At 49.5% G+C, this 26,490-nt stretch overlaps 2 protein-coding genes across 2 annotated transcripts in view; one reads left to right on the forward strand and one right to left on the reverse strand.

Moving 5' to 3' along the window:
- The window catches only part of BOC (BOC cell adhesion associated, oncogene regulated), a 54,270-nt gene extending 34,185 nt beyond the window's left edge, over positions 1–20,085 (forward strand). Inside the window, exons 4-19 of the mRNA XM_058825300.1 lie at positions 5,506–5,652; positions 5,935–6,078; positions 6,485–6,778; positions 7,597–7,869; positions 8,419–8,717; positions 11,437–11,596; positions 12,180–12,290; positions 13,496–13,702; positions 14,528–14,709; positions 15,797–15,902; positions 16,086–16,208; positions 16,784–17,005; positions 17,381–17,607; positions 18,189–18,268; positions 18,906–19,099; positions 19,426–20,085. Coding sequence (XP_058681283.1) covers positions 5,506–5,652; positions 5,935–6,078; positions 6,485–6,778; positions 7,597–7,869; positions 8,419–8,717; positions 11,437–11,596; positions 12,180–12,290; positions 13,496–13,702; positions 14,528–14,709; positions 15,797–15,902; positions 16,086–16,208; positions 16,784–17,005; positions 17,381–17,607; positions 18,189–18,268; positions 18,906–19,099; positions 19,426–19,610 — 2,954 coding nt within the window. The 3' untranslated portion in view covers positions 19,611–20,085. The remainder of the gene's footprint in view (positions 1–5,505; positions 5,653–5,934; positions 6,079–6,484; positions 6,779–7,596; positions 7,870–8,418; positions 8,718–11,436; positions 11,597–12,179; positions 12,291–13,495; positions 13,703–14,527; positions 14,710–15,796; positions 15,903–16,085; positions 16,209–16,783; positions 17,006–17,380; positions 17,608–18,188; positions 18,269–18,905; positions 19,100–19,425) is intronic.
- A 1,179-nt stretch (positions 20,086–21,264) lies between these two features.
- Positions 21,265–26,490, reverse strand: part of CFAP44 (cilia and flagella associated protein 44) — a 36,956-nt gene continuing 31,730 nt past the window's right edge. Inside the window, exons 28-33 of the mRNA XM_058800026.1 lie at positions 25,879–26,009; positions 24,647–24,763; positions 23,870–24,071; positions 23,015–23,175; positions 22,115–22,249; positions 21,265–21,598 (exon numbers count right to left, since the gene is read on the reverse strand). Coding sequence (XP_058656009.1) covers positions 21,464–21,598; positions 22,115–22,249; positions 23,015–23,175; positions 23,870–24,071; positions 24,647–24,763; positions 25,879–26,009 — 881 coding nt within the window. The 3' untranslated portion in view covers positions 21,265–21,463. The remainder of the gene's footprint in view (positions 21,599–22,114; positions 22,250–23,014; positions 23,176–23,869; positions 24,072–24,646; positions 24,764–25,878; positions 26,010–26,490) is intronic.

Raw genomic sequence — 26,490 nt, forward strand, 5'->3', positions numbered from 1 at the left:
AAACATTTTCAAGGCTTGGGTTTATTTTGGAAGAGGACCTGGAGTCATTGGAAGAAGTGACTTGCTAAGTTTTGAGGAGTGTAGGTAAAGTTGTCTGGCCAACTTTGAGGCTATTTCCCCTCCTTTCTTTGGGCCTTGTTTGAAGGAAGGAGTCTGGAATGCCCCAGGCCCTGTGTGCCCGGTGCCCTGGGGCCTGCTGTGCTTTGCTGACAATCAGCAAGCAGATAGCCATCACTGCAGTGCTGGCAGCCACGGTGTAGCCCTGGGACTCACACCTCCTTCTCTCATCTGAGCCAATGAGAGTGATGCTGAGGCCATCTGTCTTCCCCCTGGCTCAGAGTGCTGGTTGAAACTTGCACTTAATTTCTCCAGCAGAGATAAAATAACTGTTGTTATCCAAGAGGTAGAGGCAGGAGGGATTTGCAGAAGGGAAAGATTTCACAAAGTGACAATGGGAGCAGCACTTCAGGCATTACTTGGGCACCACTAAGTCCAGTTAGAGATGAACTGGAGCTCCACAGCAGTTGGAGCACCTTGGCAGCCCATGGCATGTCAGTGCAGGTCACACCTACTGATCGGTGCTGGCCTGATTGTGGTGCGCAAGATCAGCCCTGCAGGCCCCAGGGCAGCACTGCAGTCTGGGACAGCTTGTATGGATAAAACAGGAGTATCCCTGGTTTTCCAAACCAGGCTTTAAGCCTTGGTATGAATGAAAGCTGCAAAGAAGAAATGTTTTCTGTGCCTGATTCTAGGTGGCAAAGTTGCCATCCTGCCAGAAAGCCCTGCCCCAGCCCCTCTCCTGGGCAGAGGTGCTGTATGTAAAAGGCACAGCTGCAGTGGGCTCTGGTGGGGCTGAGTGATTCCACCATGGACTTTTACGTAGTGCTGAGGGCTGGTTCTGTAACAGCCACAGGCTTGGAAGGTCAGGAGCTCTTCATGGAGCTCACAGGGGCTACTGAAGTGCAGGGCTGGAGCAAGGCTGATGAGCAGAGGTAGCGAGGGCTGTGTAACTCCCAGAACTCATCTATATGCTTAGAAGATCAGGGCATCAAACACAGCAGCAAGCCTGAGCTGGATAGACATGATATTTGAAAACAAAGCAGAAAAATAGATGAGGGGTGCAGTAAAAGAACTCCACCTGTTCCAGTGTCCCTGTGGCCGGGGGTGTGGGGTTGCAGGTACCTGTGTCCCAGGAATGCAGTGGGCAGGGGTGGCTCATTGCCCTGTTCCCTCCATCAGTGCCATGGGTGAGGTCAGTCCTCGGCCTTGTGGCAGCACGTGTGGGAAGCTGGGCCTCACCATGTGGAGCTTGTGGGCAGTGACCTTGCACGGGGTCAGGCTGGGCATCCCCCAGGAACTTGCAGCTGCTTTCTGAAGACAGCCCCATTCATTTTCCTCCGCTAGGGCCTCTTGGCAGATACTCCCCAGAGGGAGGGAGGGAGGGAGGGAGGGATGGAAGAGGATAGCTGCCTGTTGGAAAAGCATATGCAGAGCAGGCACGGGAGCTCTGGTCCCAGGGGCAGAGGCGATGTGAGGAGGGGAGAGAAGAAAAACACAGGTGGAGTTTTGTGAACCATCAGAGCTGCGGCATGAGGAGTGAGATGGCCCAGGGCAGGGGTGATGAGCTGGGGTGGGTATCAGTAGGCTAGAGTCTGTGGGGCTGTGCCTGTCTCAGCATGGTGGGAGGAATCTGGTGATGACAGCACCAGTGCCCAGGCTCCTGTGGTGCTGGCTGGATGGGGAGTGAGAGCCATAGCCCTAGGCTGCTCTCACAGCTGAGGGGGGAACACTGGAAGGTGCCTGCCCCCAAGCTGGAGGACCCTATTCCTGCCTATTCCCCTTCCCTCCCTTTGCTCTTTCACTCTTCCCTATGTCAGGGAAACCTTTTACCTTGGGGCCATCATTTCATTTACTTTTGCTTCTTCTCCAGATTTATTTATGGTCTCCCATTCATTTAATCAGCTCTGTCTTGCCTGCCTCGTTGCTTGGCCCCCAGCCCTGGGACTCAGCTGGTTTCCCTCCCCAGTGACAGCAGCACAGTTGGCTGCAGAGCTGCACCCCAGTTCACCCCATCATGCCTCAGAGCTGGCTGCAGAAGGACATGAGCAATGTCCTTTGATTGCACTCCCTCCTAAACAAAAAAAGGGGAGGGAAAAGCCCTCTTGTCCCAGCACGGCTGGGATTGGCACTGCTCAGTCTGTCTGTCCGCAGCACCTCCCGGACAATGGCTGGGAGATGAGGATTTGCTTCACTGTGGTCAGGCGTGTCTTTTAAGGACAAGAACATGGGCTGGCACGCTGGGTGCTGCCATGTGAGAAGGAAAACCCAGCCAGTGAGAGGGGATGTGGTTTCTCCCAGCTGCAGTGGTTGTTAGACTCCAGTGCAAATTGCATGTTAGATGTGGGGCCTGGCTGCCACTGACTGCGCAGCTGAAGGGGCAAGTGCTGCATATCCCCCTGGCATGGATCCTGTCCTCCAGCCCTCCCTGCTGGTGGGGGACATGCATGGTCCCCCCACAACTCAGAGGCAGCTTGTTTGAACCCCCCAGGATGAAGCTGGTTGTCCGAGCTTGGCACTGTGCCCTCTGTTTTGCTGTGCTGGGGCCAAATGCAACAGGATGTGTGGGGGAGCTTGTCCCATGCACAGAGGAGGACAGGGGTGACCCTGACCACCCCTCACCAGCTCTGGCTGACCCATTGGCCCTAAAGGATGGCTCTACATGCCCATACCAGTGGTGAGCGGGGCAGTTGAGATTGCCTGTGGTCAGAATCCACTGGCAAGTCAACCAGTCTTGTTCTCTGTGGGGAAGCAGGAATTTAGGAGAGTAGTTTGGCAGGAAGCTCGTACACTTGGCATATGAGAAAGTAGTTTGTCCCAGTTCTGCTATTTTTCCCCTCTCCCCTGCCAGCTTCACTCTGCTTCTCCAAAGGCACCTGGTTCTTGCTCCCCCAGCCACCCCAGGATCCCTTCCTTTCCTCTGTTCTTTCCCCCATTGTCTACAGTTTCACCCCTTGTCCCTCACTTCTGGGCTTGAGGGGAAGCCAGGAAGAGCTGCAGCTCCCCACTGTGGGGCTACACCACGCACAGCTGTGAGATGTGGGCCGAGCCACCATCTGGGGGCTGCCTGGGAGAGGCCCCCATGTCTGCCCAGCCCACAGCCACCCCAAGGGGTGCCCTGGCACAGGGTCATCATTTTCCATCTTCAAGACGGCTCTGCTATGCCAGGCCCTTGGGTTTGCTCTTTTTCCAGGCTCTTGGACCCCTTCTTCTCCTCAGGGTATGTGTGCACGTACACGTGCTCGTGTAAGTGTGTGTGTGCAGATCCCTGCCAGCATTGCTGGAGCCTGTGCCTTGGCTCCAAAATCTTAATTTGGCTGTGATGAATCCAGACCACCAAGGCGCACATTAATTTTCCTGATGCTCGTTTATATTTTGTTGATCGGCAAAACATGCGCAGTGTGGGCAGGCAGACCCTGGGCTTTCGCCACTTCTCCACCTCTTTCCATTTCTGTGGCTCTCACTGTTTTATTCCTTGATCAAATATAAAAAGCAAAGAGGAGAAAATATCCATCATCGTTCCCTGCCCTAGCAGTAACTTTTGTTGGAGGGGGAGCGTGAGGCGCTGCCAGCTTTTCACAAGTTAAGAGTTAACTTTCATCTGGCTTTAATATCCAATGGAAACATGGCTCCCCTCCTCAGCTTGTCTTAAAGGATTAATCACATTTCTGAAGTTCACCCGTATCCCTTCTTTTTATTATTTTTTTTAATTGAACAATGCCAAGAAATTCCAGAAGTATTAAGCATGTTCATTGCAAATCATTTTTATGACATTGCAAAACCTCCCCTTTTCTTTTCAACCTCCTCTCCTCCCCTCAGATCTGGGCCTGGGACCGCTGGCTCCCCCAGCAGCCACCCGACAGCCCCTCCGCACCGCGCTCGGGGAGGCTTTCTCGATGCCTTGCCAAGAGAGCTGGTTTTTATTTAAACTCCATAAAGGATCTTGCTTTAATCAGAAAGTCTGCTTGAGAAATTTCATGTCACTTTTCCATGACTGTGGGTGGGAGAAGCTTGGAGCCAGAGTTGTCTTTTGCTCTTGGAGCGCTGCTGCATTTCCCAGAGAACAAGCCCCGCATTTTTCTGCTGGCTGGGGCTGCCAAGGGAGGCTGCCTGCCGCCCGCCCGCCGCCAGCCCTCCTGCTGCCCCCGGCCCCAAACTGCCCGAGGGCACGGCTGCCACGTCCTGGGATGGGTTCTGGGGCCGAGGGAGCTGTCGACAGCACGAGGCTGTGCCCTGGCTGCAGAATGCAATACACTGCATTAGACTGGGGTCTGATCCAGAATTAGTGGCATGCCATTCAGGAGATCTGTTAGCCCTTGATCCTGGGAAGGGAAGAGGCACCAACCTGAGCCTTGATATGACAGCGTGACCTGTCACCTGTGACAACAACCAACTGCGGGATGTGCTGTTTTCACTAGGGGTGAAAACACCTGGGCTGGTGTACAGCATTGTAAAAATGCACGAGGGACAAAACCTCCTCCCTCACAGCACAGGTGTCTGAGACAAACTTCAAGCTTGCAGTGCGTCCGCAAGATTTGCCATCACGCCCAGAGAGAATGGAAACCAGTTTTCTCTCTGAAAAGTTTGTTGGGGCCAGGTTGGCATACTCCCTGCCCTTCCAGATCCATGGGGTTTTGCTGCAGTCCTGTCCTCCTGCTTTAAAAAAACAGGGAAAAGAAAACAAAAAGTTAGGTACCCCTTCTTCTTAGTTCCTCTGCTTCCAGTCCTGCTACCCACATCAGCCCAGCCAGGGTGGGAACTCCCATCACAGCATGGGCAGAGGGATGTGGTGGGACAGGGTTTTCACAGCTGCTTTAGGGAAGGAGCAGCTGTGCCATGTTGAGGAGGAGCTGGTTTTCCTTGCAAGTCCCTGTTCTATTAACTGGAGCTTGGGCACATGTGTGGTTAACCAACTTCCAGCTGCAAGATATTTGATTGGAGCAAGAGTGCCTGGAACAGAGATGCTGATTTCTCAGGTGTGGGAGGAGCTCAGGGAGCATCACACACTTCCTCCCACCTGGCATCTGTACACCCTTGAAGCAGGCTGGACTTCCTGAGTTATGACTACAAAGTCAGCTTCTCAGTAGCAGGACAGCAGCCATGTGTGAAGTAGCAGGCGGCAGAAGGACCATTTTTGGCTGCCCTTCAGTGCTACAGTAAGTTGGCTTATTTTTTACTCTCAGGCCAGGATTTTTCACACCCAGTTTCCCAGCCCTGGAGCAGGCAGTTTCTTCAGAAGTTGTGTTTTAAGTTACTCATTTTGTAGGAATAAAGCGGGGGCAGGGAGGGGGAGTCGTGAAAGGAAGCCAGTTTCCCTAGCTGCTGGGGTCACAGCAGTCCTCTGCCGGCACCACGAGGAAACAGCCCCGACTTCATGGGGAGAGCAGGAGCTGATGCTGAGATGTTTAGCCAGCCACTGAGATGCCTTGTCTTCTGCTCTCTTTGCAGATCTCAAAGATTTCAAGTTTGACGGCCAGCATGTGATCGAGGTGGATGAAGGGAACACAGCCGTGATTGCCTGCGACCTGCCCGAAAGTCATCCCAAGGCTCAGGTCCGCTACAGTGTGAAGCAGGAGTGGCTGGAGGCCTCCCGAGGTGAGCGCACAGAGGTCTGTCCCAACAGGACCCTCAGTTTCACCCTTCCTTACCAGCAGTAGCTATGTCTACCTGCTGCCTCCTTGTCCCTTTGCCACCTGTCTGAACACAAGTTACTTCAGGGTCCCTGGCATGATCTCCCTGATGTCCATGCTTCCTGGGACATCATGGTTTTTTCTTTCCCCCTTGTCCACCTTTTCTTCAGGACACTGCATGTGTTCCAGAAGGCTGGACAGGAGTATATCTTGTGATCATGTGCCACTTTCTCTTCTCTCTCTCTAGACAATTATCTTATTATGCCATCTGGAAACCTTCAGATCGTTAATGCCAGCCAGGAGGATGAGGGGACTTATAAATGTGCTGCCTACAACCCCGTGACACAGGAGGTGAAAACTTCAGTCTCCAGTGAGAGGCTCCGTGTGAGACGTAAGCCATTCTCCCTTCACCGCACATCTCCAGCTCTGGGGGCTGTCTGGTACAGCTGGCTTTCTGTGTGAACCATTATCAGTTGCTGAGAAAACTCCTTTCCAGCAGCAGAAGGCCCCAAGGGCTGCTCCTGGAGTATGTGTATGCAGCCCTGGGGTTGCCATGCTTCCTTAGGATTGGTTCTTGGTGGTAGGCGGGCAAAGGCCCTTAGCCCTTTGGCAAAGTGGCTTTGGTGTGTGCAGAGAACCCTTACAGAATGTCCCTCTGGTCCTGCATTGCCATTTACCATCCCAGCAGAGGAAAACAGCCTGCCCTACCATTGTCCCTACTTACCCACTGCACAGGATGCCCTCCCACCATCCGCCTTCTTTCCCACGCACCTCCTTTCTCCATCTCTCCTCCCCAGGCTCCACAGCGGAAGCAGCCCGGATAATTTACCCTCCTGAGGCTCAGACCATCATTGTCACCAAGGGCCAGAGCCTGATCCTGGAGTGCGTGGCCAGTGGGATCCCCCCGCCGCGGGTCACCTGGGCCAAGGATGGCTCTGGCGTCTCCGCCTACAACAAGACGCGCTTCCTGCTCAGCAACCTCCTGATCGACCCCACGAGCGAGGAGGACTCGGGCACCTACAGCTGCACCGCTGACAATGGCGTTGGGGAGGCCGGCGCCGCGTTCATCTTCTACAACGTGCAGGTGTTCGGTGAGTGCTGCTGGAGCCATTGTTTCAGGAAGGACTTGGACATCTCATCTTCTTCTAGGGGAAGATACTAGCGCTGAAGCACTCTTCTCCCTGGACAAACCACAATGTAATGCAAACCCCTACTTGTGGTTCCAGTTTCCGGGAGACCAGACTAATTCTTTCTTCAGGGCTGTAGTTCCTCCTTCTTGGCTCCCACCATGGGCTGAAGATGATGGATCCTTCTTTCCTCTGCAGAAGCTCTTATCCTGTCATTTGTGGCACTGCTTTTGTTCTAATACTTTCTAGTGGAAGCCTGATTGCTTTTTAGCAATATTTGACATTGGCATAAGGAAGACACTGGAGTGTCTTTGTTTTGTTCTGTTTTTTGTTCTTTGTAGGGAAGCTCTATGTGGAGTGGAAAACGTAAGGGATACTACACCTCAGATATTTCTACCACACATAACTTCCCTGTCTCACAATTTTTAGGGAGATTAAGCCTATGTTTCACAGATTGCATTTCATCAGGTGCCAATGTGGTGTTGTGGCACAAGCACAGTCTTCGCAAAGTAGCATTTCAGCTCAGAAAAATGGCACTCGTCTGATGTCATGTGAGAGGGCAGATGGCCTTGGGCTACCTCCCTTTGCAGCTTATGTGGATGCTGAAGGGGAGGGGCACTGAAGCAGACCCATGTGGGCCCCCACAAAGGGAGTAGTGGGACTTTAGGGTGGGAAACAATCACTCTGCTCTCATCCCTGTCAGAGAGGAAAGTGCAAAGCCATGACTGTGCCATGCTCCCAGCCAAGTGGTGCTCAGCTGTCTGTGTTTGTTCCTCACACAGAACCCCCGGAGGTCACCATGGAGCTATCCCAGGAGATCATTCCCTGGGGCCAGAGTGCCAAGTTCACGTGCAAGGTGCGAGGGAACCCGCAGCCCTCGGTGATGTGGCTGCGCAATGCGGTGCCGCTGTCGGGCAGCCACCGGCTGCGGCTGTCGCGCCGGGCACTGCGGCTGCTCAGCGTGGGGCCCGAGGACGAGGGCATCTACCAGTGCATGGCTGAGAACGAGGTGGGCAGCGCCCAAGCCATGGTGCAGCTGAGGACAGCCGGCCCGGGTAAGCCCCTCTCCCCAAAACCATGGCCATTCAGTCACAGCCCGACAGACAGGACAAAGACACGGGAAGGAAGTTGGGGTGTTGCCCCTGCTTCCTATTTAACCTGCGCTGCAGGCGCTTCTCTGCCTGAGGTCTCCATATCTTTCTGTGGGAACACGTGACACTAGTTTTGCTTCTAAGGGTGGGGCTATGAGTGCACATTTGGGTGATCTCTACACAAGAGACACAAGACATCTAGGTGTAGTGCCTCACCCCATGGCTTAGCTCTGTCTCTGAACTTGCACTGAGCAAGAGCTTAAAAACTGAATTTACCTGGAGTAGGAGAGGCACTACCCGATTCCTTGGACCCTGTTGAACTTACACAGTTCAACTTACCCGAAGAACTGCAGAGAGACAGAGAACTCTGTGGTTTATAGCAGGGGAAGGAGGGATTGTTGCCAATACCTTTTTGAGTGGTACAGCAGGCAGCACCGCACAAGGGGCTCACAGCTGTGCCTTAAACACATACTGGGATAGGTGTTTACCCTGCTGTGACACCTTGTCTTCCAGGAGCTCCACTCAACCCTGGGCAAGATGCCCAGCTGGACTCAGCTCAACCTCCAACACCACCTTCCAGGGACAGTGACTTAAAGCTGCCCTTGGATACAGCTGGACTGCCAAAGCCTGGGACAACCCCTCTAGCAGCATCTCCACAGTGTGCAGCCAACAAGGGGCTGGTGACTCCAGCCGAAGCTCCCATCATCCTCAGTTCTCCACGGACATCCAAGACAGACAGCTATGACCTGGTGTGGAGACCCCGGCCTGACAGCAGAGCCCCCATCCTCTATTATGTGGTGAAGCATCGCAAGGTATCCCTGTTTTGCCCTGCTCCCATCTTCCCTCTGCACCATTCCTTGGGTGGGGTGGTGGCCTCACCACGTGTTTCATGCTTTGTGGGCAGGGGCACCCATCGCTCACTGGTGGCACTGGTTAGTGGGACCTCCTGAGCTGCAGCCTCAGCCTGCTGAGGTGTGATGGATACAGGCTGTGACAGGAGGTTTGCTGAGCTATCCACAAAGAGCCCAGTGGCAGTGCCTGCCTGCCTATGAATGCAGAAGGCACATGCACACACTTCCCAGTAGCTTCCATGCCCAATTCCCAGTTGTGTGTTTGCACAGGTAGGAAGCCTTGAGGGCAGGTTGCACAGTGACTTGTTCTGCACAGTGACTTGTCTTGGCACAAGCCACTGGAGCACCTCTGCCTTGAACGGGCTGCAGGACACAGAGCAGCAGCCTCTCTGCTGCATGTGGCTGCCCTGCTCAGCAGCACTGAAGTGCCCATGCTCAGTGAGTGTGAGGAGCCAGCAGAGAACTGTCATAGCATAGCCGTGCTGAATCCTCTGGGAAGGTCCTTATCCCCCAGATTTATTGTTGTAGCTGGAAGCAGTGCATTATGGTGTGCATTGCTTGCAGGTGGCACAGTGTGAGCACATGGTGCACGGCCAAGTCCTGCTGGAGCCCATGGGCTCCTCCCTCTAGGATGTGTCATGGCACCACAGGCACAGTGCAGGCACAGCTGTACCCCAGCAGTTTCTTTAAAAGGTGAAGCATTGTTGAGGGAAAAATTCTGGTTTTGAGTTCTAAAGTATCTCATCCATTTTGCTGGGGATAAGTGGGAAAAAGAGGCTTGAATTTTTTTGTCTGCTGCTTTTCTTTCCTTTTGGGTAGCCAGGGAGTTGCAGTAAAGAGGCAGGTTTTGCCTCAAACCCCAGAGGGTTTGAGTATTTCCAAAAACATGCCAGATTGCGTGTTTGGGATTACCACCCACTGCAAGGCACTGTTTTCATGTACATGTGAGTGTATGTATCCATTTTCCTGGAATTTTTTGCTTTTGTGAAAATATAGTGTAATAAAAGACTGTTACAATCCTTGATTTCTTTCTAAAAAAAAATTAAGATGAAGATTTCAGCTAACCATCTCTATAAAGAGCCCTTTAAAACAAAGGGAGAAGAGGCCAGCACAGGAACACAATAGGGCAAGCTTAAATAAAAAACAAAGTTGCCAAAAGCATCCCCAGACTATTGGCTCTGGTTATCTGCCAAGGAGAGATCTATTCTCCAGTGGTGTATCATGTAACTACCAATTCTGCTTGCAGTCTTAACTTGCAGCCTTGGAGTTTGTCCATATTTGATTTGTTTTTCAGCGCTTCACCTGGAAGGGGCTGTTGCGCAGTGAAGGTTACCATGGGTCACTGCAGTTTGCAGTAATATGTTTTCAGTGTAGTCCAAATTCTCAGCTGGAGACTCTTTCTTGGGATGCTTAAGGATTGTGTGGGAAGGAATTAGTCCCAATAACCCTTAAACGTGTTTTAAAAGAGTCCCTTTCTATCCAAGATTCTTAGGATCAAGTTATGTAATGATCTGGTTTTGACATTTCTGGCTGGAAAAGCATGTGTGTGGAGAGGGAAGGAATCAATTTAGCAACAAAAGAAAAGGCTCTTTGTGTGGAAGACAGCTGTAAAGAAAGTTAGACCTACTGACAGGAGACCTGCATTTGTGCTGGGCAAGGTTCTGCTTCTTCTCTAGAAAATGTCTGTGAATGTCTCTTTTTACCCTGTTCCTACACTGCCCCAAACTCTCAGCAGCCTGCAAGCAGTCAGATGCCATGCAGCCCTTATTTTTGTTTATTAAGAATTTCTCTTTCCCTTTTCTGGATATTAGCAGCCTTTAGGGCTCCCCTCCTTGGCCTCACAACTTTGCAGGCTCAGGAATAAAAATAAAACAAGGCAGGCATTAATCAGTCAGTGTCAAACGCTTGGGGAAGATGAATGATACAGCAGAGTCTTGGCATTTCCGTTCTGTTGCATTGCCTGCATTACTAATTCTCCTTTTGGCACCGGGTCACTTCAGTGTCCTGCCTGTTTGCCTGCAAAAATATTATCTTTGCAGCTGGGGAGCAGGAGGAAGGTTCCACCTTCCCTCCCCCTCTGCATGGGGCACTAGGGTATCACAAAAAAAACCCCGTGTTTCCAAGCTTTTCTGAGGGCTATGGCCATGCAGTCTCTTCCCTGCAGAAACCTTTGCTCTAGCATTATGGTTCTTCATTTCAGCCCCAAAGTAGCAGGGGTGAGGCTCGATAAAACTCATTAAAACAAAGTTGTGTCTGGGTACCTCATCCCACAGAAATGGCCAGTGTCTAAATGAGCAGCTCAGCAGCTGGGCTGCAGGAGAGATTTGGTTCCTAAAGCAGCTCAATCCTGTGGCTGATGCTGCATTTTGGGGGCCGCTTCTGCTCTGGAGATTTGCACACATAGAGTGTGTAAATGGTGGTATCAAAGGGAACCAGAGGATAGAACAGGGCTGACTGAACCCTGGGGTCAAGAAAACACTCTGGGGCTTGGGTGACTTGTCCTGCTTATACCTGAATTGCTTTGTAAAATCAGGCTGGAAACATCTCCTTCCTTTGCCAAGAAGGACGAGAAAGGAGATGTGGTTGGTACACAACTTACTAATAAAGTTTCTGAGCTCAGTGCCCACAAGAAGCTCAGCCTGCCCCAAGCTCTGCAGCACCTGCATTGGTCTCTCAGCAGGTCACCAACGCCTCGGACAGCTGGGCTGTGAGGGATGTCCCAGCCTCGCAGCACCGCCTGACCCTCACCAGGCTGGACCCTGGCAGCCTCTACGAGGTGGAGATGGCTGCTCACAACTGTGCTGGCGAGGGACAGACAGCCATGGTGACCTTCCGCACCGGTAAGGGACAGACCTTCCCTGGGGTCCCTTTCGCTCTGAGTCAGGGAGTGGCCCTCTGAAACATCCTGTCCCAGCCCTGAGGCACAAAGCACCAGCCTTTGGACAATGGGAGTGTTTCTGCTCTGGAAACCCATCTGTCCTCAGCTTAGAGCAACTGTCAGAAGGGAAAGTGGAAGGGTAGGATGGGGAAAATTCTAACCCATCCTCTGTGTGAGTTGGAATAAGTCCCTTCTTGCCTTGGTGTCTCAGTTGAACACCTGCAGAACTGTAGAAAATGTGTCTTGCATAAATGTCAAGAGATTGTTTAATTCATCCTCTGCCTGGAGACAGAAATCTAGCAACATTTCAAGAAAGACAATTAAAAGTTGTAGAAAATTAAATTTGAGGGGTATTATTAACAAGTCTGCCCCTTTAGCTTTTGTTCTTGCCAGCAGGCTGAGTGCTTCAAGCCCCTAGGGCTGTTAGAGTCCAGGAAGTACCTACCTCCACATCCTGTCTGGGAACATTTGCTTTCCTCATCACAGCAAAAGTTAATTCTGAGTGTATCTCTCTGTTACTGATGCCACCTCTCCTTTCTGCACAGGCCGGCGCCCAAAACCAGAGATTGTTGCCAGCAAAGAGCAGCAGATCCAGAGGGATGACCCGGGCACGAGCATGCAAAGCAGCAACCAGGCCGACAACAGCCGTCTGTCCCGTAAGGCCCTCCCTGAACTGGCACCTGGGAGGGTGGGGGGTGCTGGGTCTCTTGTGGGTGGCAGTGGCCAGGCATGTTGGGGTTGAAGTCTCCGCCGGGTAAATCAAGAGTGCAGTGCTGGATGAGTGGTTTCTAGCTTCTGGCAAGGAGAGGTCCTTCTTGGACACCCCTGCTACTGGCCTTGGCAGACAGCAAGTCCTGGAGCGCAGGCAAATCCCACTGCCTGGCCCCACCTTTAATGCAAGGACGTCTCAGCAACTTTCTGCCTTTTTCTGAGTTCCACACAGAGGGTTTAGAAAGCCCTGTCTTGGAATCTGTGAATGTGTGAGGCACAGGAGCAACAAACTGCACTGCACCAGTGGGTGCTGAAGGAGTGTGAGGGAGGAACGGGGACCAAGTTCCATCCTGCATGTCCTGGCATCCTCCTCTCTCAGCCAAGCCCTGGCTAGGGGCAATTAGTTCCCATTCTACAGGTGCAGAGTGCTCCATTTGGGTATCTTGCTGCACTGGAGAAACATCAGATCCCTACTTGTCAATCTAATTTCTTGTTTCCCACCTTGTCTGTATCATGACTATTGCCTTTATCATTTCTGTGAAATTCTCTCCTTCAATCCTAATCCTGTGAGGTCCCATCCTTCAATCTCCCCCATACTTATTCATTTGTTGTCTTTATTTTCATATCTTTAGCTCCATTCATCTGTTTTCCTCCCATCTTTTGATTGTTTTCCTGTCAAATTGCATTTCCACAGTTCAGAACTTTTCCTTTTTTCCTTCTCAGCTGTTCCTTCTCAATCTCTTCTGTTTCTGTCTCCTACACTTGGTTGTCCCTGCATCAGTCTCCCCCTGCTCACTGCTTCCACATCACCCAGGCTTTTTGCGCTGTCTCCAGCCCTGCATCCACCTCTCACACTGCTTTCCCTCCCATGATGGGTGATCACACCTGAAACTTTGTGTCATCCCACTTGAGCCAGGAGTGGAAAAGCAGCAAGATGTAAGCAGGAGTAAAAGGTGCTTGTGGGCACAAACTGAAAGGCCTGAGAGTTTGGGGGTGCCAGCTCTAATGAAGAGCATTCAGGAATTGCAGAGCAATTGGCTGGGTGCAGTGTAGGTAGTCCTTCACCTGCATACCACTGAGCCATAGGATCCTCCAGACAGGGTGAGCAGAACATGTTTCACGTCCTGATGTCCTTCTGGGTCCCTTGCAGCTCCAGAGGCACCGGACCGTCCAACCATCTCCATGGCCTCCGAGACATCTGTGTACGTGACCTGGATCCCCCGTGGCAATGGCGGGTTCCCCATCCAGTCTTTCCGCGTGGAGTATAAGAAATTGAAAAAGTTGGGAGACTGGGTCCTGGCCACCAGTGACATTCCTCCCTCTCGCCTCTCTGTGGAAATCCCAGGCCTGGAGAAAGGTAGGCAGGTGCTCTCCTCCCTGCTTCCTGGAGGTCTGTAGGAAGGCTGCAGGGTCCCTGTAGGATGGTTAACGATCTGTCACGTCCTGCTCAGCCCTGGCATGTGTGAGCAAAACAAAGCTTCCCTGACTCCTGCCCTAGGTGCATGGGGAAAAGGCTGCAGATGCTTCTCCAATTTCTCCAGCTGCAGAGACCAGCATAGGTTTGACCTCCCTCAGGGAGGCTTAGGCATGTTTTTCTGTATTACAGGATACAGTTACTAAAGGCATATGCTTTTGCCTTTTACAAGACAGGACAGAACTTTCCTTAGTTACAGGCAAGACAGATGGGCACACAAATCCTGTTGCACTTCACATGAGAAAAGATTTCATCACGGAGCTGAACAGCTTAGAAGGGGAACATAACTACCCCAAACTAAAGATCAGTAAAATTAAGTTTGAGTAAAAATTACATAGGGTTTGAGTTTTGAACTGATGTTTATGTACTTAATTCCCATGGAGTAGAGGAAGAAGATGATGTTTTCATACCTGCTTTCAGGCCAGGATATCCTATCAGGCATTTCTTAACTCCCTGCACACCTTCCAAAACTGCTGTCTGACCTTTGGACCATCCAGACAGGAATTGGGGAAGGTAAATAAAAGCAGGCTGCATCTAGAACATGGCTGAAATGTGGCCATTCAGTGTATGTACTTCCACAGCAAACTTGCTGTAGGCTCTCTGCTTTCTGGAGATGTAGCCTCTCTTCACAGTCAGGGTCATGCTGACAGTAGAGATCTTGGAAAACTCCAGTCCCTGCAACCGCTTCATTTCCTATTTTCCCCACAGGCACATCCTATAAGTTCCGTGTCCGGGCGCTGAACATCCTGGGAGAGAGCGAGCCCAGCGCGGCGTCTCGGCCGTACGTGGTGTCCGGGTACAGTAACCGCGCCTATGAGCGCCCCGTGGCCGGGCCCTACATCACCTTCACGGACGCCATCAACGAGACCACCATCATGCTCAAGTGGATGGTAAGGCTCCTGGGGGTGGAGAGCGCTGCAGGGGCAAGAACCAGGTGTGTGGGTGCTCCTTGCACAGCTTACACATCCTCCAGGTTACCACACTGGGGCTTGTCACCAGCACAAATGGATCTGAGATCCAACAGCTGTGTCCGCCAAAGGAGGACTGGCCTTGGGACACATAAAAGGGCGGGAAGTCACAGAGCCTAGGAAACCCTTTCAATCTGAATCCACGTTGTATACAGGAAGATTTCAATGGATAACTGTGGGGTCTCAACCATTTTGTTCAATAAGCACAGTTGAAAAATGCATGGGGCAGCTGCTTGCTCCATTAACACCTCCTCTCTCCTGGTATTTTCCAGCAGATATGTCCTTCGCTCTCATTTGCTATGTAACAATCCTAAATGTTGATAATCTTTTAGGAGTGGGTAGGATCTTTTGGATAACAAGACCATATCTGAGTGTTTTCAACAGCTTAGAGCTTATTCAGAGGGATGCACTGCTCTTCTCTCCTAGCTGCTTCTAGCCACAAATTGCCATAAGGCAGGATGGGCACTGCTGTTCATTTAAACTCAAATAGTAGCTGGTAAAGCACTGGGTGAAAGACAGCAAGAGCACACGGAGCTGGGACAGTACTGCCCTGCGTGTGGGGGAGGAAGAGAGCTGACTTCAGAAACACAAAGCTCCTGCAGTGACCAGTTCATGGCAAGACCCAGTTTCTCTGGAAGCCATGAGCCTGCTGAAGTCAAGATGATGGTGTGCTTGCTCATGCCCAGCTGAGTCACTGTTGTTCAGGAATTTTTTTCTCTTGAATCATTGTCTGAGGCTGCTGAGAGGGAGCAGAGCACTGGTTGCCTGGAGTGACAGGCCCAGATTCACAGCTTGTCTGTTACCTGAGAGAAGCAAAGCTTGAGAGTAGCAATTAGCACTGAGCTTTTGTAGGGAAGCACTCATTGTGCAAACCAATGGCAACACAAGGAAGGTCCCTCTGCTAAGTTATTTTCCTGTCCCATCCCATTTATCCCAGCTGCTCCTCACCTAGTACAATACGAGCATGGACATCTCTGCTAATTTCTGCTCTCCTTCCCATTCTCTGCAGTACATGCCAGCCAGCAACAACAACACTCCCATCCATGGATTTTACATCTACTACCGCCCCACTGACAGTGACAATGACAGTGACTACAAGAAGGACGTGGTGGAAGGTAGGAGACATAGAGAGACTGGGCCCGCCACTGGTCCCTGCTGGAAGACAGCACAGCCAAAAGAACGCTGTGCACAAAAGGCAGTGGCTGTCCAGGCTGCTTTACCAGGCCCTGCTGCAGAGCTGGGCCAACCGTCTGTTCCCTGAGGAAGTTCAGAGCTCCATGTGGTTTTTTCCTCTTCAGGAGATCGCTACTGGCACTCCATCAGTCACCTGCAGCCAGAGACCTCGTATGACATTAAGATGCAGTGCTTCAATGAGGGAGGTGAAAGTGAGTTCAGCAACGTGATGATCTGTGAAACCAAAGGTAAGTGGATTCCCAGGGCAGCTCTGGGAGCACAGCTGCTGCCTTCCCTGCTGCAGCTGTCAGAGCACAGCAGGGCAGGAACCATCCCTGCCTGACAGTACATTACCCAAGGTCCAGTGAAGTGGTGGAGGCAGCACTGAAGAGTTGATCAGTGTGCCCAGTCTGTGCTCATCCCTTGGGCACAGTCCATTGCTGTCCCTCAGAGCAGCAGTTAGCTTTTGTTTGCCTATCACATGGGTGGTGACTGGAAGCAGAAGGGTTCACTTTCCCTTGCTGTGCTGAATTCCATGTTGCACTAGGAGCAGGCCCCATGTTGTCTTCAAAGCAGTCATGACAGGAACAGCATTAAGTCCAAGTGTGTGCTTTGGAGAAGCTATTTTGGATTTGCTTTTTCTTGAGCAGTCCATCAGAAGACCTGGCAGAGCCGTGGGCCAAGCAATCAGCCTAGTATTCCTGTCATCCAGCAGTGCTTCTTTAAAGCCACCATAGAAGTCTGGCCGCTCCACAGCAGCATTAACATCCCTGCACTGCTGTGCTCTCTGCCATGTCTCTGACGTTCTCTCTTCCTTCCACAGCTCGGAAGTCTCTTGGTCAGCCAGGTCGTCTTCCCCCCTCCCCAGTGCCCCCTCAGCAGCGTCCCCCACTCAGTGGTGGGCACGGTGGCCTGGGGACAGGAGCCATGGTGGCCCGTTCCAGCGACTTGCCGTACTTGATTGTAGGCGTTGTGCTGGGATCCATCGTCCTCCTCATTGTGGCTTTCATCCCCTTTTGCCTTTGGAGAGCTTGGTCCAAGCAGAGTAAGCCTTGTTCCTTGGGGGCTGATATGGTTTGCCTGTGGATTAAATCTCACCCGGGGTGTAGTTGCATCAAATACCCAAAATGTGAGGGAGTTGTGGGAAGCAGGGAAGGGATGGACAGAGGGCAAGTCTCAGATGTCCTGTGGAACCCCATAAAGACAAAGGCCACTGTTTGTCCCTTGTCCTGCTTGCCTTGTTGCAAGGAACCTCTGGGACTAGGGGGAAGGGCTCCTTTTCACCATTTATCTCCAAGAGTGCTTTGGATGCCAAAATAGCTGCCTGATAGGACAGCCTAACCCTATACATGCTGAGCTTCAACAAGCTTGACTTTACCTCTAATTTTTGCCTCAGACTTTCTTTTCCTTCCCTCTACAGAGCAAACCATTGACATGGGCTTCCCAGGAGCTGGGCTGCTGGTGTCATCCTGCCAGTACACCATGGTGCCTCTGAGAGGCATCTCTGCTCCTCGTGCCAATGGACATCCCTTTGCCAATGGGCAGCCCTATGCCAGCAGGGCACATCTGAATGGCATCTGCACCTCTGCAGGAGTGGGGTACGCAAGCACCAAGCCCCGAGATTACAGCCCCGATGAAATGCCACAGGTGAGTCCACACCTGGAATCAAGAGCTGGTTTGTCATGAGCTGGAGGCCACACTTGCAGTGAGAGGGCTTCTCCAGGCGTGGTGGCAGACTTTGCAGCATGTAGAAGTGGCAAGGCTGGTTTCCCAAAAGAGATTTCCCCTTTGTAGTGAAGTCTGAGACACAGGGGGAACAGGAAGCACTCCAAAACACAGATGAAGGGGTGGTTTCTTGGGCCAGGTGCCTCTTAAGGCAGGAGGAGGCAGTGAGGAAAGGCAACTCTTATGGGAACAGTTCCTGTCCCCTGAGCAAAGCTCACAGGGACTGACTATGCTGAGGACTCTGTCTGTAAAAGGGTAAGAGGCAGTGCCAGAGCTGAGATGATAAATTGCTTATCTCCCACTCATTCAGCAGTAAGTGTAAAATGAGTTTTTCAGTGCTCAGTTTCGCTGCCCTCAGTAACAAAAGAAACAGTTTCAGCTTTTTCTGCCTTCTGCTTAAGAGCTTTAGTGGTCTGCCCCAGGGCTCTGACTCACAGATCAGCATGTGCCTCTTAATGCTGCTGTGTGCCAGTGCTCTGCTAAGAATCCTTCTCTCCTTCCAGTCACATGAGGAGACCAATGCCTTGCTGCAGGCAGGAGTGCTGCAGAATGGGAGTGCCCAGCAAGACTACCAGCCCTCCAGGTGAGTTCTGGCCTGTGGAGAGAGAGGGTGGAACAATCTACTGGGACCCATAAAACTACATCCTTACAGAGGCCTGCCATCAATACACTCCTGTCTGTCCCAGCTCTTGAGAAACAAATCCATGCTCCAGAACTAGGACACCTTGGTCTAAATTCTCTTCACACAACTCATTCCTCTTAGGATTTCAGGAAGGAATAATTTAATTGTAGAGGTGGCCAAGACCTACTCCCCTCTGTCCCCTTTTCCTCCTCCTGTTTCTAAGTGGGAAACTGAAAAGCAGGATGAGAGAAGCAAACATCTGTGATTGATGCTGATAAACAGCTGCCCCAGAATCTGCCCTCACACAAAGTGAGTGCTTTCTGTCTCACTGTTCAGACATCCTTCATTATCGTGCTCCCTCCTGTGTGAGGCACTATTCCTCTCAGCTCCTGTGGCATTCGCCAGCTCTTGGGTCATGGATACCAGGTCTCACATCACCTCATTCCCATACCACTGGCACATCCCATTTTCTGCTCTTCCCTTCATTTAGGAATGTTCTGTGTCACAGCATTGATGAACTGGCTGTAACACATGAGTTAGATCTTTCAAGGAGGAAAGATCTGTAAACAGCACTAAACCTCTTTGCCTGCTTCCCCAGATTGTCCAGTTCCAGAACAGAAGACAACTCTTTCCTCTACAGTCTCCCAGATGACTCCACTCACCAGCTTCTTCAGCCACAAGATGATTGTCCTCACCTTCAAGAGCACTTTGTTGGCCTCCACCATCCAGTGATAGGAAGCAAAGTGGGAGGGCCTAGCCTGGATGCTCGACGGGATACCCTCTTCCACCAAGGTCAGTGGTTTGGGAAACTCCATGCCTCCTTCATCTCATCATTTTAGGCTGCTCTTGAGGGGAAATCTCCATGCAGAGCCTTTCTGATGGCTTGTATTCAAGTGATATGAATCAATCTCCCTAGGACCTAATCCACCCCTGTAGTGCAGATCAAACTTGTTTTGTGTGATCATGGCAACAAATTCCCACACAGACTTTCAGAATGCAGATCTTCCTCTTTGATCAGAGTACCCCTCCTCATAAAGTGAACTGTTGACGTGAAACCTCCCACTGCATGTCTCTTTCCAGTGTGCATTGTAATAATTTCTTGCTCCTTTCCCCCTCAGGAAGCCCTTGCTGCTTAGGGCTAGTTCCAGTTGAAGAGGTAGAAAGACTAGACTGCTGCCAGTCCAGAGGAGATCTCCATGCCCAGAATCCAGTGATCACATCTTTGGGTCAGGAGCTACCAAGACATCTGAACAGCAGCCCTCCACCACTGAGACCCTTAGAGACTCATCCTCCCACCAGCTAGGGACCAAGCTGCCTTTTGCAAAAGACTTATTCTAAAGAGAAAAAGAGAAAGGGTATTTATTTTTGTATAACACCTCTATTTATATATTTATGCACTTGTATATAGATGTATATGTGCCTTTTATAATGCTATGGAGACAGAAGGCATCCTCAGCAAGGTCACAGGAGGACCCAGGAAACAAGGCAGCAGCTCCCAGTGGCACCATCAGAGCATACAATGGAAACAGCTGGACAAGGGACACTGCAGGACATGGGTCCAAACAGAGCTGCCAGCATCCTCTTGCAGCGAGGGTTTCACAGCAAATAATGCTGCCCAAAAGGTCTTTTCCTTTCCCCCACAGGAAAAGTTTGTTCCAGGAACATGCTCCTGTGAATGGACTGGAGTTATGCACTCTGCCTAATCAACTTAAACAACCTTTCACATACACGCCATCTGCAGCTGCTTATCTGTAAAGACAAATCCACACTTTAACATCTAAAATAAAGGCTTTAGTCTTTGCTGTGCCTGGCTCTAAGCTGATACCTCACACAGAACGAGCCCTTTCTTTTTCACTTGCAGACATACAGCAAGCAGGACATCTGGGGAAAGGTGACATTTTCCTGCAGTTGGAGTTTTCCAGATAGACACTGGTGATGCTGAGTCTGGGGTCTTGTTCCCTGTCTCCAGCTGACTCTCTAGGAATGTGGCTACCCAGCTGGCACTGTATGTCCTTGCCCTTTGTTAGGCAAGGGATTGGTGCCAGACAGCCCCTCGCCTGGGCTCCAGCCATTTCCTACCTCCCAGGGCACAACCTGCAGCTGCACAAGAGCTCCCAGCACCAGGTGCATTCCTCAGCAGGGACCCCCTGTAAGGGTAGGCTGCACAAGCACCATTCACACACTTGTGCTGGGATCAGCAGGAAGTTCTTGTGCCTGGCTGGGATATGGCTGGACGCCTGCTGAGTGTACACCAGACAGAGACACAAAGACCTGTGGCAAGAGGTGGGAAATGGGGAGGAACAGCAAGAGCAGCTGGAGGTTTTTTAATTTATTCAATTAAAAATTAGGATCTCAGGAGCCTTGCATGGGAAGAACACAACCCCTCCAGCCTGGGGATGAAGGAAAGTTTCACAATCAGGCAGGGTAAATGCTGTAAATGATCACATACTGCCACCACACCAAATGAGAGAGGCAAAAAAGAGCAATACCTGGAAACACAGAGCTTGGCCCTCTGACGGATCAGGCGGCTGCAAGCCAGTGGAATTATGGGCTGACTTTCCATTGTTACACCCTCCTCCTGCCAGTAAATGCCATGTCCTTCCCTGAGGAGAAAGGCCCCTTTGCTTTCTCCTGGCCAGTAGTGTGTCCCTGGACTAACCAGCTCAGTTGGCAGAGCAGGGCCACTGCTGCTCAACAGTAACAACTGCTTGCTTGAGGCAGATTTCTTTTACCATCTTTGGGAATAAATATTTGCCCCAAGGAAACTTCAAACCAGCTTCCCACAGCCACTTGTTTGAAGATAGACACAGACATAATCCACACACATGGACACACACAGCACACCTTGTCCAGTGCAACCCTCTGCAATGAACTGATAACAGTATTTAGTAGTTTTATTTGCTATTTTTTATTCCAAATATGTTGTTACAGTCATATTTTGATTAAAAAAACACATGTAACTCTTTACAACTAAACCCCTGGATAGCCAAAACAATTAATTTTGCACTTCCAGGCATGACTGCTGCCACAGTTAATTTTAAGGGTGACTTGGATTGTTAGTTACTATTTCTGAACAGGGAGTTTGAATCTCAGAGTCTTGTGCTAAAGCTTGTAGAAAGAGGCACCCACCTTTTCTGCTAAGGAAAGCAAGTTCTTTCACATCTCATCTACTCTGCCCTGGCTGACTTCCTCTCTCAGAAGGGCCACCTCACAAGTCATGTGCATGAGCCGTGACTCCAGCCGGGCTGTCTCTTTGATGTCAGCACTTCGGGTGCCCTCAAATTCTCCACCCTGCAGATTAAAAAAAATTGAGAGGAAAATAATGGCTCCTAGAAAACATGGAGAATTAACAGTGGAAATTTATTTCAAATAGGGAAAGTGAAGCTTGCCAAGAACCAGGACATACCCATGACTTTTCCCCACTTTAGTCAGAACTATGTGAAAGACTGAAGGTTCACTAACTTAGACTTCCTTCCTGGTACAGAGCAATAAATCCATTGTTCTCATTGTAATGCTGTTACATGATTGTAATATGACTGTTTCCATGTAACAAAGGAATATTCTTTTAATTCCTTCAAGGCATATTTTAATTAGAAATTAGTTTGTTTCAGTCTTAGAAAGCAGCAAAGTAAGCAATTGCAGAGATGGTAAGGTAAGGAGCAGCCATTCAGCCTGTCCCACTCCTAGCGCAAACTGCTGACTGCAGAGCAGGATGTGAGACTGGGGAGGTGGGGAGGGCCACATGATCACTTACCCATTTCTGAACAGTCCCAAACCTGCAAGCACTGCAGTGGCTACAAGGCTCACCTGACCAGTTGTCAGTGATTCCAGCTCAGTTTCAAGCTGATGCTTTTCATGGCAAAACCTGTTCAGCTGGTGCAGCTTGCTGGTGTTTTCCCTTGTCAGCTTCGCTAGCTGATGCTGCAGGACCACAATTTTTTCCTAGAAAGATGTAAAAAGTCAATCTGGGAGGAGAGAGGACAAAAAGTGTGGAGTGGGGAAGAAGTTCTAGGCACAATGTAAATGTCACAGGTAAACAACAGACTGATCCTGCCACACCACCAGGCAGGATCTGACGCACAGTACCTTTAGTGCCATGTCATCTTTTTGTTTTTAATATATCTAAATTACAAATGCCTAAGTAAGTAAAGCAGTTAGGCAAAAGTGTAAGGAAAAGAAAGCTATTAGGTACATAGTATTTCTGTACCCTCCTGTGCCCTTCTGTAAAGGCAGCATAAGTGTGTTGCCTGCTTGCACCACAGCAGCTGAGCCTTAGGCCCCACCAAAAGAAGACATGAACTTTTCAGACTGCACAGGTTGGCACCCCAGGCATGAGCCAGAGCCTGCCCTGTACTCAAAGTCTCTCACCAAAGGCAGTAAGAGAAAGCAGGAGGTGCTGAATGCCACCTGAGAACCAGAGAAAAGCACTCTGCAAGAGCTTCATGTAGGGAATGTGTTTGAGGAAAGCAAAACAGAGAGATCAACTACCTCCATGAAAAATAGGATGTGCACCAGCAACTGGAGCAGAGGTAGCAATGATGATGGGAAATCGGAGTTGAACACTATGGTCTATTAAGGATAAGTGAAAAAAAATCAAATATGAGCAAGTTGACAAAAGATTTTAGTGTAACTTTTCAGTCCCCAGGAAAACGAAGCCTTAACAGATCATCACAACACATGTGTCTTCTTCCTCTTCCTGCTACTTACCTCCCATTCTTTGAGCTCCACAAAATGCTCGTACTCTTTCTCCATTATTCTCACTTTCATCTGCTCCCTAGGTATATTAACAGAGTGTACTTGAACTGCTTCAAAATCAACCAGCCGACCAAACTTCTCCATCATCAGATTATTGCACCTCTCCTCCAGTCCTAACAGAGGGACATGGGCACAAATGGCAGCACTGTCATTCATTGGTTTACAAGAATTTCTGCCTTATCTCAGCTTTTTGTCTGAGCCCTTTGGTATTTGCTCTGTAATAAATAATTCACATAAAACCACACAGAGCTCACAGCTGAGTCATGCCATTTGTCCTTGCCCATGATGATGCCTGTGTGGTCACTAAGCCGGTCCCCGGTTTAGTGTGGTCACTAAACCACTCTCACACCATAGGCTGTATAGGGCCTTTGCAGGTCTGGTGGTGCTAGACACAACTTTGGGTTTGCCTCTTGGGAAACTGTTTTGAATAGGCCTTGTTTCCTTCTTCAGATGTTCCAAAGGGGAGGAAATTACCAGAAAAAGCTTATGTATCTTTGGAGAAACTACTTTTGTCCTAGGAGTTCTGGTTTACAAGCAGAAATAGCAAACATGTGTCCAGACTTCCAGTGTCTCATCCTAGTCAGCTCTACTTATACTAAGTTCCCAAACTGGCACAGCCTGATGACTCTGCAATGCTGGAAAACCACTACTCCATCAAAACAGTCTACTTGATCTGTTCTATTTTCTTCAATTATTCTCTGTGACATCCATGCAAGTATAGAGCCAGATGCTGTGAGTTACCCACAGCCAGTGAGAGGGACAGAAGGAATATTAGCAATGCTGTATTGTTCAGTCTTTGTTACTCACCTTGAATCTCCATCTCCATCTCCTTTTTGTCCTGGATAAGCTGCTTATGTTGCTCCTTGGCCTTCTTATGGATCTCCCTTTGCATTATCTTTTCATTACGTAGGTCCACAATTCTCTTTTTCAGGTACTGCAAGGACTGATTGGTAAATACTAAAGTCTGGGAGAAATCACGGGGCATCTCCCCATCATCCAAGCACTGCACCTGCAAAAGCAGCCAGAAATAAGCAAGGCTGGCTTTACTTCTTAAGGGCGATGGAGATGTCTCTTCATATAAAATGTGTGAGCAATAGAGAGTTAATGAGTGGGGTGGGCATGGGCACAACTCTTTTTTTAGACCAGGGAATTGTGTGAATGAATGCATTGTACCAATCTGGCATTATTGAACTGGGCAGAATTCCCATTAATTTCAATACTTTTGGGGGATTTTTTGATTTGTTTTTCTGGGGAGGTGTTTCATTTTTTTTCCCCCAAGAGAATGAATATCAGTAATTATGGACCTGAAAGAGAATACCATGCCAAACCTATACAGCACTTGAAGACTATGCACATTTCAGCTATAGGCCAGCCTGCCTGTCCTTACCTCATTTCTGTCATTACAGGAGAAGGGAAAAAAAAGGGAATTCTAGAGGAAATAGCAGCATGAAGTTCAGTTAATGGCATCTCCTTCCCAGGAGACCATAGTGAATCAGGAACTAAGAGCCCCAAAGAACAGTAATACTGTTGTTTAGTTGTACACAGGCTACTCTGCACATGCAGATGCACAGCATCTTGAATTACCTGATGGAGTCTCAAAGGCACAACTACATCCAGCTCATTCAGTTTGTGCAGCTTTTCCCACTGAAAGGCCTCCAGTTCCCTGTTTTTTCTGTCCAGACTGGTTTCTATTTCTTTTGCCTGCAGAAAGACAAATTGTGGACAAACAAAATCCTGTGATACTTAGAATACACAAGGCAACAAGGTTCTGTTAGAGTTCCTGATCCAAAGGGGAAAAAAGTATATAAAATGTGGGGTTTTTTAAAACTACATATAATAGGCGAGTTTCATAGGCAAACCCAAGGATTGTCTACATATATTCAAGCAAAATTCTAACCTGAATACCTCTGCACAGGTGTACACTTGTGAATGTCCCCTTAGAGCTGCTCTGTATGTATCAAGAGACAGCTGCTTTGTTTAGCATCTAAAACACTTGTACATCTACAGAGCCTGCAAGATAATTTTTATTGTGTTATGCCTGGAAATGCTTATTGATTCTGCATGAGAAAGAAACAATTCAGACTCAAATGTCATGCCCCAGGGTGAATATGTGGCAGCTGGCACTTAGGAAAGCTTTTAAAAACTAAAAAAATGTTGTATGTTAAGCATGCTTGATGGAACATTTTTGAGACAAAAAAAGCTCAAGACTTGCACAATGCTATTTCGGTAGCACCCCCTCTCTTCCAGATAACCCTTCAAAATAAGATATTTTTTAATGAGTAGAAATCAAATTTCTTAATGAATGCAAGAGTTCAAAAAGGCAAAATGGAAAATTTGTACCAAAAGTTTATTCAGTGGTTACCTGTGACAAAGAGCAACGGAAAATAACTAAAAGCAAAAGAAATAGATGGAAGAATAGAATTTTTATGCATTTATTTTAACCTGGATTTGTGTTAGGGTAAGTATTCTTCAATCTCTGTTCCTGTACACACACACAGAGGATAGGCCAGACCACACCATGTGTTTCATCAGAACCAGAGAACCCAGTTCCTGCTGCTGCATGAGGTTAGACAGCTGGGAAGGAACTGATCTAAAGCCTGGATCCAGCCCCATGAAAGCTAAGGTTGGACCAACTAGATTTACCCTTTCCAGGTGACCCATGTTGAGCTGCCTCCTGCCTCTGTGCTTCCACAGATACCTCTTCCCAAATGGAGGCCTCTTGGAGAGTTACGGTTCTGTTTTTAAGTCTTAGACCAGCACTAATCACTAGCACTACATTGAACATGCTGATGTTTTCTGAGAAAACACTAAAATACCTTTATGGCCAAGGCATTATATTCCTTTTTGAGGTCAGCAGCAGCTTTCTTCTCCTCTTGTAAAGCTTTCTCAATGCCTATGCGCTGCTGCCGGAGCTGGATGGTGTTCAGAAAGAGATCCTCACTGCAGCCTGAGAGGGAAAGGGTCAAAGAAGAGCTTACTTTCACTGTGACTACTCTGGAATTACTGATTAGAGCTGGTACCTTCTCCTGCTGTGCACATTCCCAGCATTGCCCATAATAACACCATGGGTTTGGTTCCCTAGAGCTTCCTTAAACATAAACCCATGGGCCACGTGCCTCCGTGAACGGGTGACTGTCTTGGATGGATCTTTTTCTTCTTTACATTCAGTCAAGGCATCTTGTTTCCAGAAGTCAGATTAAATGCATCAAAGCCAGCATTAAAGGCAAGTGCTCAAAAATGAGCTTTTGTAAGCAATGCAGTTCCAGTAGTTAATATGTGTTGCAGTAAAATCTTCAATTATGTGCGCACATAGTTGTTTCTCCATAGCCCCCTTCACTATAAATTATGAACTTGCTGTAGGGATCATTTATAGCTCTACTTGTAAACAAAACTGTATTTCATGGAACCTGTGTCATGGTAAGGAAGAT

Source organism: Ammospiza caudacuta, chromosome 2 (assembly GCF_027887145.1).
Source record: "Ammospiza caudacuta isolate bAmmCau1 chromosome 2, bAmmCau1.pri, whole genome shotgun sequence".
NCBI lineage: Eukaryota > Metazoa > Chordata > Aves > Passeriformes > Passerellidae > Ammospiza > Ammospiza caudacuta.